This window comes from Rhinopithecus bieti, unplaced genomic scaffold, assembly GCF_001698545.2.
Source record: "Rhinopithecus bieti isolate Rb0 unplaced genomic scaffold, ASM169854v2 scaffold_13704, whole genome shotgun sequence".
NCBI lineage: Eukaryota > Metazoa > Chordata > Mammalia > Primates > Cercopithecidae > Rhinopithecus > Rhinopithecus bieti.
Genome location: NW_016808231.1, coordinates 2360194 through 2372820, shown reverse-complemented (window position 1 = coordinate 2372820; position 12627 = coordinate 2360194). Strand labels below are relative to the sequence as shown.

General features: G+C 40.4%; 1 protein-coding gene across 1 annotated transcript in view; it reads left to right on the top strand.

The window, feature by feature from the left end:
- Positions 1–12627, top strand: part of CAB39 (calcium binding protein 39) — a 107953-nt gene that overhangs the window by 75321 nt on the left and 20005 nt on the right. The window contains exons 3-5 of the mRNA XM_017886373.1: positions 2819–2983; positions 5136–5254; positions 10640–10808. Of these exons, the coding sequence (XP_017741862.1) occupies positions 2819–2983; positions 5136–5254; positions 10640–10808 (453 nt within the window). The remainder of the gene's footprint in view (positions 1–2818; positions 2984–5135; positions 5255–10639; positions 10809–12627) is intronic.

The following is a 12627-nucleotide window of genomic DNA, read 5'->3' as shown; positions in this document are numbered from 1 at the left end:
TAGGGCTTATAGTATATACCTTTAACTTACTATAGTCTATCTTCAGGAAATATACTGCCTCAGTTGTTATAAGAACCTGACAACAGTATACCTATATACCTCCATTACACCTCTTTGAGCTATTGTTGCCATTTTTGTTCTGCATATACATAACCCCAGATACATTGTTATTTTTGCTTTAAAGAGCCAGTTCTCGCTGGATGCAGTGACTCTCGCCTGTAATCCCAGTACTTTGGGAGGCCAAGTCAGGTGGATCACAAGGGCATGAGATTGAGACCATCCTGGCCAACATGGTGAAACCCCATCTCTACTAAAAATACAAAAATTAGCTGGGCATGGTGGCATGCACCTGTAGTCCCAGCTACTCAGGAGGCTAAGGCAGGACAATTGCCTGAACCTGAGAGGCGGAGGTTGCAGTGAGGTGAGATTGCGCCACTGTACTCCAGCCTGGGTGACAGAGCAAGACTCCAATTCAAAAAGAAAAAAAGCTAATTCTCTTTTAAATAAAAGGGAATTTTTTGTTTAATATTTACTCACATTACTATCTTCATTGCTTTTCATTCTTTTGTGAAGAACCATTTTTCTTCAGCCAGTAGAACTTCCTTAAATATTTCACAAAGTACAAGTCTCTGGTGTTGAAATATTTCTAGTTTCTGTGTCTCAAAAACTCTTTATTCTGCCTTTGTTTTGAAAGATATTTTGCTGGGGTATAAAATTTTAGGATGACAATTTGGTTGTGGTTTTCAGTATTTTAACAGTGTTCCTCCACTGTGTTTTGACGTGCATCATTCCTGTCAGGAAGTCTGTTGTCATTTCTTTGATTCTTTGTCCGTAATACTTTTTCCCTCTGGCTACTTTTAAGATTCTTTCTTTAGCACTGAATTTAAGCAGTTTGATTATTCTATGCCTTGGCATTGTCTTCCTGTTTCTCATGCTTGGGATTTTTTAATGTTTTGGCTCTGTGGAATTCAGTTTTCATTAAATTTGGAAAACATTCGTCCATTATGTTTTCAAATATTTTATCTGCCCTTCCACCTCCTTTGAGGGCTGCAGTTACATGTCTGTAAGATTGCTTAAAGTTATCCCCTAGCTCACTAATGAGATGTCCCTTTTTTCCCCTAAGTTTCATTTTAGATAGATTTTAGGCTCTTTGTGTTTACTAACCTATTATCTACTGTCTAATCTGCTGTTAATCCCATCTGGTATAATTTTTGTCTTAGACCTTGTAGTTTTATTTCTAAGTGTTTCATTCAGGTGTTTTTTATGCCTTTCATTCCTCTACTTACCATGGTACATTTTTCTTAAATATATTGAATACAGTTATAGTAACTATTTTAATGTCCTTGTTGAGTAATTCTGCCGTCTGTGCCATTTCCACAGCTGTTTCTGTTGATTAGTTATTATTAGTCATGTTTTCCGATTTTGGTCCTTTCCAGGATTTCTGTTAAGCTTTGTTGGGCAGGACCAGATCAGAGTTTGGCCTAGGATTAATTTTGTATGCCTAGTGAGGCAAAATCCCCTGAGTCCTTTGCTTGATGACTAGTGAATATGAGGTTTTCCATTAGGCTGGTAGGAAACAAAAGCTATTTCCAGCCCCATGTGAGCTCCAAGGTTCTGGTTCCTAGCCTTGGCTACTTTCCTTACCCACATGTGGTTATCAGTACTCGGTTGAAGACAGGAGTGGGCTCTGCAGGGCTCTGCGATGCTCTGTCTGGTCAGCTCTCTCCTCTCTGCCCTGTAAACTCTGGTCTTCTTGGCCTCCCTGGGTTGCCAGCTCTGCCCATGGAGACCACCACCTCTTCTGGATGGCTTCCACCTCCGTGTGCTGTGGCCTAGCAAAAAGGTAGGGTAATTATGAAGTTCCCCTCATTTGTTTTCCTTCTTTCAGGGATCACTGTCCTGTACTGCCTGAAGTCCAGTGTTTAAAAGTCATTGTTTTGGCCAGGCACAGTGGCTCACACCTGTAATCCCAGCACAAGTTGGGCAGATCACTTGAGCCCAGGAGTTTGAGACCAGCCTGAGCAAGATGGCAAAACCCCATCTCTACTAAAAATACAAAAATTGGCCTGGCATGGTGGCACACACCTGTGGTCCCAGTTACTCAGGAGGCTAAGGCAGGAGGATTGCATAAATCCAGGAAGTTGAGACTGCAGTGAGCTGTGATCACACCACTGCACTCCAGGCCTGGGTGACAGCACGAGACCCTGTCTCTAAAAAAGAAAAAAAGTTGTTTTTATTAGTCTTTTTCATGGGAAAAGGTAAATCTGGCCCTCCTCTCTCTTGAGCAGAAGTAGAAGCTCTTTAGTGACTTTTTAATCTATCACTAACACCTGAGCTTTGCACTCAGCCATTTTCTGCTCTCTCCCTTATTTCCTCCACACCTTTTCTGTGATAGGACTTGTACTTTCCCTTCTCCCTCATCCCTAGCTCATGCCATTCCTTATTCTCCATACTTGCTTGACAGAATCTCTTCATTCTTGGGGATCAGCCCAGTTGCCTCTTTGGTGATGTTTCCCTCCCACTTGAGGAAGTGAACCTTTTCCCTGTTTTGTTTCTGCCATACATAAACATGTTTCAGTGTGTGGGTGTCTGTTGTGCACATGCTGGCTCCTGTGGAGTGTGCCTGTTGGTTCCCATGTGCACGCACACGTAACACCCAGCTCCTGAGGGTGAGGATGGAGCTTGCCCACTTTGCTTCTTGTTCATAGGTCCATGGGTCTGTAATATAGAGAGGTGATTTGACAATTTTGATGCGTTATATGTTTGTTAAAATGAATTGTTTTTTCTCCTCTTCGCCAACTCTTCTCTCTAAAATTAGGCTACAGAAGAAGTTTCCAAAAATCTGGTTGCCATGAAAGAAATTCTGTATGGCACAAACGAAAAAGAGCCTCAGACAGAAGCAGTAGCTCAACTTGCTCAAGAACTCTATAATAGTGGGCTCCTTAGCACCCTGGTAGCTGATTTACAGCTCATTGACTTTGAGGTAAGAAATCAGTTTCTTATTTTTAAAAAACAGTACCCTGCACATAATTCTTTTCCGTACGTTCTCTCTTTTGGAACATTGTAAGATTATTCTTGGGCTCTTGGCTCAGGGTTACCGACCTCTGTCAACATGCCTGGGCTGCCTACCTGATTAGCAGAGCAAAGGCAGGAACCTAGGGGTGTTTCAGGCTTGGGACAGGATTCTTCCATGTTTCATCACATTGGATATGTAGTTTCTTAGATGCTCATTATGCCTTTTCATTTAGGTTGTTTTAAAAAACAGCTGCTCATTAGAGCACTGTAGCACTGTAGTGCTCTAATAATTCACTGGCCCTTGACTTTCAAAGAATAAACAATCTAAAGACAACTATAGAATGTTAGAATTGCAGAGGAAAATACAATCTTAGAGAACTATCCAGTTATGTCTCTTTGTTACCTGTTAATTCATTACAGCCAGAGACCATATGTGTTTTGTTAGCTTAGCACTGCTTTTAAATTTTAAATTAGTATAACATTTAAGTGACAGGACATTTATACACAGTCTGAATTTCTGGCTTCTCTTGAAAATTTTGATTCTAGCAATATTGGGTATATAGTCCTACTTGACCCTTCAGCTAGAGCAGAGTTAGCATCACAGGGCATCCACACCTGGGTTTGCTTCTCCTGTCTCAGGCCCATTTGAATCTCCTGCCCAGCCCTGGTAGGCATTTGACATTGTTGCCCAAGTTAATACAGTTGGATCATGCTATGTTAAATATTTAGTGAATTTAACAGTGAGAATAATGATCCTGGAGACCATCTGAACAGTCGCGATGCATATATGGTAATGAAGCTAATGAGGCGCCGTGGCTCTTTGTCATCAGTATGCTTTGTTTTAAGCCCCAGTGGTTGTCAGCCTGAATGAGTGGATGTCTGTACAGGTGCTTGAAAGACAGGTACATGTTTCAGAGGAGAAAATGACAGACATATAGTCAGATTAAATTTTGGAAAAGGATGAGAGGGTATGGTTCATGAGTTGAGTATAATACTGATAATAAAGTAAAATTTTATTTCTGTCCTACTGTAGAGCAGATAGAACTGCAATGTTTCCATTTTATAGCTGATGTCATCTGTTTTTAATAATGTATCAAATTCCAACAGCAACAATTTTTATTGCCTCTGCAAAGTTGGGAATGTAGTGGAACATCTAGGTTCCTTCTCCTTTGTCTGCCTCCACCTGGCCTGGACACTGAATTTAATATTTATGTGGAACTTTAAAGACATCAGCTTAAAAGAAAATTGTGCCCTTATGGCTGGTTCTTAAAGAAAGGCTGGTTCTTAGAGGTTGCCTTTACTGCTCCTGAGCTAGTGCAGGGCCCAGGATTATCTCTCTGTTTGTGCTTTAGGTATATCCTGGAAAGCCAGCATTTCACTCACTCTCCTATGGGCTTGTTAGCCTTATAACAAGTGACTCCAAATGCTACTTGGAGTCCAGTTCTCCATTTGTTGATTTCTTGTGCAGCTTTCTGATTGTAAGATTCAGTGGAAGGATCCATCTGTTTTGTACAGTAGTGTAATGAAGTTCTGATCTCTGAACTACTGTATCATGTGATTCTTAGTTATTATTAATCTATATAAAGTCTTCCCTAAATAGGCCTCATTTAATTGGAAGATAGGTCTACTTTCCATTAAAGCCCAGTTTCATACAGAATTCTTCCATTTTTAATGTGGCAGCAGAGGATATTTTCCTCTCCTTCCATCACTATAAAAGGAAAGCACATATAGTGTTCCCAATGTAAGCATCTTATTTGAAGCTGCTTGTTCCATTTGGGTGGAATTCAGATCCCTTAGATTGTTAACATATTGCAGGGTTTTGTTTCTCATATCAGAGTCAGCATGATCCTGAGACTCAGAAATCATTGAAATTATATGTGGAATATAGTCAACCCATTGTTGTTTTTGTCAACACATTGTTCGTGTTAAAAATAGTACACTAGTAAACTTAGAATATAGAATTACAAATGAAGAGATAATTTAATGTCTATGAATGTGTTAAAGTCAGATACTCAGTCGTAACAATAAGTACAATGGCCTTATTCGAGTTCATTTGGGAGGGTGAATGGGCATTTTGATGTTTAGTCAGGAAAATATGTTAATGATTGTATTCCTAATAGGGCAAAAAAGACGTGGCTCAGATTTTCAACAATATTCTCAGAAGACAAATTGGTACAAGAACTCCTACTGTTGAATACATCTGCACCCAACAGAATATTTTGTTCATGTTATTGAAAGGGTATGTACAATGTAATAAAATTTGTATTCTCAGTTGAACATAAAGGAAAGGTTGCCTTGGGAAAAAAACAGGATGCTGAATGTGGGAGGCATTTTCTCTGTAGTTAAGATTATTTTTTCATAGATTTTGAACACCTCTCCCTCCTTGAAATTCAACTTGTGAGTGAAATTGAATTTGAAAATGCCCTACAGGTGGGAGTTTAAAATTAGGTGAATTCTGAGCCTTTAAATTCACAAATCCAGCGTGACTGAAGGAAAAAATAGTAATTCTCTGTGGTCTTATTTCTGTTCTCTAGGACTTAAAAAAGTTGGATTTACGGCGACATAATATGCACGCCGTAAGGCAGTAAAAACTGCCTCTTAAATGGAGCATGGATTATCTACAGCTTTACTTTGTTGGATCAGCAAAGTACATGTTTATGAAGTAGTGCCCTTTGATTTTTACCTCTCTGTGTCCACTTACTAATCCATATAATTTGGTATTTCACAGCGCATCTTCCTGAAATTACTACTGGTCTAAGCAGACATTAATGTTTAGGGGTAGTCTTGTCAGTTTAAAAGCAAAAAAAAAAAAAAGCCTAAAACCGAACCATAGAACCAAATGCCCTTCTCCTTCTCCCTCATCCCTGAGCCTCATTGACTGGCAAGGTAATGTTCTGCTGTTTCACACGAGAGTTGTGTGCCAGCCCCGGGTATGGTGTGCGTCTGTTTGTCCCAGCTTTGGTGGTGGTCTGTTCTATTAAGTTAGTGGGCAGGCATGTTCCTGGCATGGCTGTCGCTGTGAATCAGCTTGCTCTACTCCTGGCTTCATAGCTTGCCTCAGTCTGATTCACATCTCTGCGGTTTAACACTTCCCCCAAGTTCAAACTTGTTTAGACAACGTGTGAGTCAGTGCCTGTGTTGCACGCCAGCATTCTGTTTCCCTCTTTCTATTTCTAACCATCTGTGTTACTTCTTCAGATTTTGGGATACAGAACTTTTGGCATCTGATTTTTTGTTGTATCAATTCAGAGTTGTATGTATAAACATGCAGTGAGTAGTGTGAAATTTTGGTGATCTTAGAGCAGCCTTTAGGTGCCTTTGTGTGTTTTTAAAGCCCGTATTTCCTTTTCCATAGAAACCAAGGATTATTAAAATCAATACATTAGTTAACTCTGCCGACATTTTTCATTTCAGAGTAATCAGAGGCATGATATGAATATTGTTAAATGGCCTGTAAAGAAAGACTTTTGAGATACAATTTATAGTTTAGAGCTCTCACCTGTGCTGGCCAGAGCAGACACTTCCAGCCAGGAAGTACCATGGAGAATGCAACTGGTGGATCTACCAGAAGCCCCTGTCCACCTCCTTTGTTGTGAAAAATGTACATATAACACTTACCAGTTCCTATCCTAAACCCAGCTTCAACAGTTATGAAAGTTCTGTCATTCTTGTTCCTCTAGTCCTTGCCCCCTTTTTCCTCTGACACATGACATCACCTCAGTATGCATCCCTAGTACACAGTACAAAACACAGTATAACACAGTTACGATACCATTTGCCAACCTAATGTCTAATGCCCGATTTGCAGATTTCCTCAATTTTCACAAAAATGGCATTTTACAGTTAGTTTATTTCATATTACTTCCAGGCCAAACATGGTGGCTCACGCCTGTAATATCAGCATTTGGGAGGCCAAGGCAGGTGGATCACTTGAGTCCAGGAATTTGAGACCAGCCTGAGCAACATGGTGAAACCTCACCTCTACTAAAAATACAAAAATTAGCCTGGTGTGGTGGCGCACACCTGTAATCCCAGCTACTCGGGAGGCTGAGGCACAAGAATAGCTTGAACCCAGGAGGTGGAGATTGCGGTGAGCCGAGATTGCACCACTGCGCTTTAGCCTGGGTGACAGAGCAAGACTTGGTCTCAAAAAAAAAAAAAAAAAAAAGTTCCAAACAAGGTCCACAAACTGAATTTGGTTAATGTAACTCTGAGCCCTCTTTTAATCTGTAATAGTAAATATTGTGCCATTTCTTTGTTGAAGCCTGGATTGTTGGTTTTGTAGAAAAATCATGTATTTTAGACTTGGCATTCCTGTTGCTTCTGTAACATGTTCCACTATCCACTATTGATTTAAGTGGCGGTCAGTTAGATCTGGCTTTTTTTAGATTAGATTCAGATTCACTTTGAGGGGGACGGAAGTTCATGGATGGTGCTATGTGCTTCATATTGAGTGGCACTGGTTATCCCACTTCTGGTGATGTTGGGATTGACCAGTGGATGCAGGTGTTCTCAGTCTGTAATCTGTCCATTACAGAATTCTCATTGACCTTTCGCCTCCTGGTTTTAGTTTCCATTGAGAATCATTGCCTAGATTCAGAATGGCAGTTTCCTGATTCTGTTACTTCTTCTTCATATAATTAAATTGTTTTTATAAAGAAGAACCCTTCCTCTTTGATGACTTAGTTATCCCAAAATAGTCTCATTTTTTAGTATAATCAGGTATTATTTTTTAGTATAATCAGTTAGTGACCTGGCCACTTCCTTAGATAAGTACTGAGTTGTTGTAAGGATCATTATACACTCAAGTTTTTGTCTTTTTAAAAATTATATTTGATATGTCTCAGTCGATTCCAGTCATTACTTTCTTGTGTCCAAATTGCCCCATCTTTGGCCCTTGGGAGCTCCTTCAAGTTGGCTTCTGTGTTCTTTTGGCAAGACCCCATCAGTCTGTGATAGCTTCCTTGCTTTCTGGCGTAGGATGACCATCTTGCTCGTTTTTGTACAAGTCCTGCCAGACCTGGAAACAGCCATTTCTTCAGGGAACACTGTGAACTGCATTTTAAGATTTTTGTACCTTTGTTGATTAATTTAAACTGCTTCCATACAGTGTGATTATCTTCTTAGGCTGTAAGTACTTCTATGGTAGATGTTTATTTGGGGGGCCATGTTGCTAATATTAGCATGCATTTGAAGTCTTATTGCTGGTGTTAGACTACATTTGGAGGCGATTTTTTTTACTGGCAATTTACATGTTAATATGCTGTTCACTCTAGTGGTCACAGGTTATACGGCATAACTGTTTGCCTTGTACTTGTTTATGGTTTAATCATTTAGACAAGCTTGACAAGCCTCCATCAAAACCTGCTCAACTTGTTGTACCAAACTGTCTTACCCTTGTCCTTCCTGCCTACTAAAGTTCAGCAAAGATGAATTGTATGATCAGCCATTTTGTGAGCAGATATTTCCATCAAGTAAGAGCCGGTCAGCATTCTAGCTGCATGCCTCCACTGATGCCAAGGAGTGTGGTTTTATCTTGTTGAGGATCTGTGATGTGTAAGAGGACACCACTACTGGATAACAAATGAGTACTGCAGGATTTCAGAGGATAAAATGTGGTTTGAGTTAATAAGGCAAGGACTGATAAAAGGATAGGACTTAAGATGGGAGTTCCTAGTAGTTTAGAATTTACGTAGGCAGAAAAGAGAGAGAAGGCATCCTGATGGCATGTGACTGGGAACAAAGGTTATAGGGGCAGGAATGAACATCACATGATTGGCAGCAGTAAGGAGAGAATTTGAAAGTTGTATGGCAGAGTGGGAGGTGACATTGTGGTATAACAGGAGATCTGATGAGGGGAAGACTGGACAGTGAAGTCCAGAAGTTTGTGTTTATTTGATTAGCTAGAAGAAATAATTTTAAGCTCCCAAGCTGGAAATGCTGTTGATACACTTGTGTGTTGGGTAGATTTATTATGACAGAGCTTGAAGAAAGATGCTGGCTAGGAAGCATTTGCAATTGTCTGGGTATGAATTAATGTAGCAGTGGGAATGGATAAAAGGAAATGAAACTAAGATAATCAGAGAAATATTTTTTAAAGCCTTTGAAGGCTTTCAAAGCCTAATGTTGAAAGTGGAAGATTTGGAGTAAAGAAGGAAAGGTTTAGAACTGGGCTGTCCAATATGGTAGCTACTAACCACATGTAATTAATTGAAATTAAATAATATTTACGATTCAACCCCACAGTCACACTACACAAATTTCAGGTGGTCAGTAGCTGTATATGGCCAATCTCTCCATAATGAAACAGCACAGATACAGAACATGGAAATTTCTGTTAAACCTGGTTTAGAACTGGGTGACTGAAACAAAATAATGATGCCAAATTATAGAAATGAGGAAGCAGGCAGGATGGGGGTGATTTTATGGAGGGGGATGAGATTTGATTTGAGATACATTGAGTTGATGGTAGCCCTTTTACGGAAGTTGTCCAGAGGCAACAGAAAGTGCCTAATTCAGGAGTAGACATGGAGGTGGGGTTAGTAGTCGTGGTGGGAGCCATGAGATTGTATGGGCTTTCATTAGCAGGTTGTAGGCTACAGGTAAAGACCTCAGCCAGGCAAGAAATAGGAACAGTCAGAGAGATAGAAAGGAGAGAACCGTGAAATGTTTTATTTTGGTTTGGTTTTTTACAGCCTGTCAGGACACTTGAGTAGAAGACTGTATTTAACCAAGAGGGAATCTTTGCTGGCCCGTTATTTATTTCGCTAGTGTGTTGGGAAATGGAATATGACTACAAGAAACTAGAGGAGAATGTGAGGTGGAAAGAAAGCCAGTGCATGCAGCTTGAGAGGAAGTAGAAGAGAGCGATGTGTTTGAGGGGGCGGAAGAGGCCAGTCAGAGGGCTTGTGCACATCCGAAGGGGAAATGCCTCTTGCTTGGCTGAGAGGTGTCTCTCTAATGGCAGGGAAGGAAAAGCCAGAGACATGGGGATGAGCATAGGGAAGGCTATGTGCGGAGAGCTGACAAGGGGGGGCCACCTGCTCCTTCGCCCCTGGGCTCTCTGAAGGAGACACTTTGTGAAGTCCTCAGGAGGTGGCTTATCAGCTTGATAGTGTTTACATGTGGCTGAGAGTCCCCAAGTACTATCTTGAGTATTGAATTAAAACAACAAGGTATAAATTCTATATATTTCTAGACCTATTTAGAGACTCTGAATTTGGGGAAATACTTTGTCTTCTGTGTTTTGATTTAGCTTTTGGTTTTTCTGAATGTCAAGAGCACCATCTGTAAAAGCTAACCCCTGTATAGAGTTATGGTATGACCCGAAATACTTCTCTTGAAATCTTTCAGCTTAAATAATGAAACTTTAGTCACACAGTCACTCGTATGGCTATTTTTCTTTGGTTGAAGGCGGTCATCACCAACTAGTGTGTGTTTGCACTCTGGAGTTAGTTTACCCGAGCACATGCTCTACAGAAACACCTTCTGTAATCTGCGATGGTCATTTAGTTAGGATACATGTCTGAAAACTTTCTGCCCTAAAAGTTTGAACTGTTCAGTGTTGGAGTTTTGAAAGAGCAATCATGTTTGGTTTTTTTTGTTTGGTTTTTTGTTTTTGCAGGTATGAATCTCCAGAAATAGCTCTAAATTGTGGAATAATGTTAAGAGAATGCATCAGACATGAACCACTTGCAAAAATCATTTTGTGGTCGGAACAGTTTTATGATTTCTTCAGATATGTCGAAATGTCAACATTTGACATAGCTTCAGATGCATTTGCCACATTCAAGGTAACATAAAAACTGTAGAATTCTAAATATGCTTGAAAGTCAGATTAACAGGTGTGCTGTTTTTCTAAACCTTTGTTGCCCTCCTAAATCTACACGTGGCTGCCCTCTAGTGGGAAGAGAAAGATACATTTTATATGTATCTGTGTGATAGAGGTATATGCAGTAAAGTCATAGCTTTAAAAGGGTGGAAAAGTTAGATTCTAAAATATATCTAAAAGACAAAAGTCCTGTGTGGTCAACATTTTACTTTGCTGTTAAATTATAATTAAGTATGATACACTGTACAGCATATGTAACAACCAGGTTTTCTCCTGTGTTGAAACATTGTGTAGCAGTTTCTTTGGTTAAGCACCAGATGAAGTAGTTGGCTTCTGTTCAGGTTTCTGTTAATTTGGAATATACACTTCATGAAATATTAGGACCACATTCAGGACAGAGATACATTGTAGATAGGCCCGAGGAAACAGTGGATTCACTCTCCCACCTCCTGCTCACACTGGATCATGTCTGTTAAATGTAGTGTGTGGACAGAATCACCTATGCTATTCAAATCATAATGTATCTTCCCTGCTCCCCCATCTGCCTTTCCTCCCTTGGTGTATATTTGTATAAATTAAATACACGCATGATGTGATAGCACTGTACAACGTGTAGATTCTTGTTTTGAGTTACAAGGTTCTGTGCTGTTTACAATCTATGAATAAAGCAGGAGTCTTTTACAGTGAGAGCAAGCCTTTGTAGATTACATTCCCTTATATAAGTTGCCTAACCTTATGAGTAAATATTTAGAGCTATTTTAATATAAACCAGTACTTGCCAGGCGCAGTGGGTCATGCCTGTAATCCCAGCACTTTAAGAGGCTGAGGCGGGGGGATCACCTGAAGTCAGGAGTTCGAGACCAGTCTGACCAACATGGAGAAACCCCATCTCTACTAAAAATACAAAATTAGCCGGGCGTGGTATTGCATGTCTATAATCCCAGCTACTTGGGAGGCTGAGGCAGGAGAATCGCTTGAAACCGGGAAGCAGAGGTTGTGGTGAGCCAAGAATCACGCCATTGCACTCCTGCCTGAGCAACAACAGTGAAACTCCATCTCGAAAACAACAACAAAAAAAATACATATATGTGTGTGTGTGTGTGTGTGTGTGTGTGTGTGTGTGTGTGTGTATATATATATACACCAAATAATACATACACACACACACCAGTATTTAGCATACTGATATGCAGACAACCATGCTCAGAAACCATGAACACTATCACAGTGAGAAGTGGCCACCTTTCTTGGAGGGTTCAGTTTCATGATTTTGAAGAGCCCCTGAAATAAAGAGAACACACTTTGGTCTCTGGGTGAAATTGTCCCACCTCAGTGAATGAATGCCCTAAAGATAGAATGAAACCTGGGGACCTGATCATTAGGGTTTTACCTTGAATGAGAATCAGGTCATAGTATGAGAGGCCCCCAGGGATTTATTGAATGAGAATCAGGTCATAGCGTGAGAGGCCCCCAGGAATTTATTTCCCAAAACTCTTAAAAGAGGGAGTCAGAAGCCTCAGGTGAGGCCCCAGATACTTGTATGTAATTCTACAAAGCAAAACAAAATGAATTTGAGATTATAACATAGAGTGGTCAATATGATATCTTAGGTGACACCACAGTTGGTGGGCTAGGACTCATGCTTATAATGCATCAGTGGAAGGTTATGCCTCATTCAGAAGCAGCAGACCCACCACGAAGGGCAGTGTAGCAGCACCATGTGTCAAGGAGAGATACCCCTGTGTGGAAGGACATCCAGGAGCCTGAGGGTGGCAGCACTC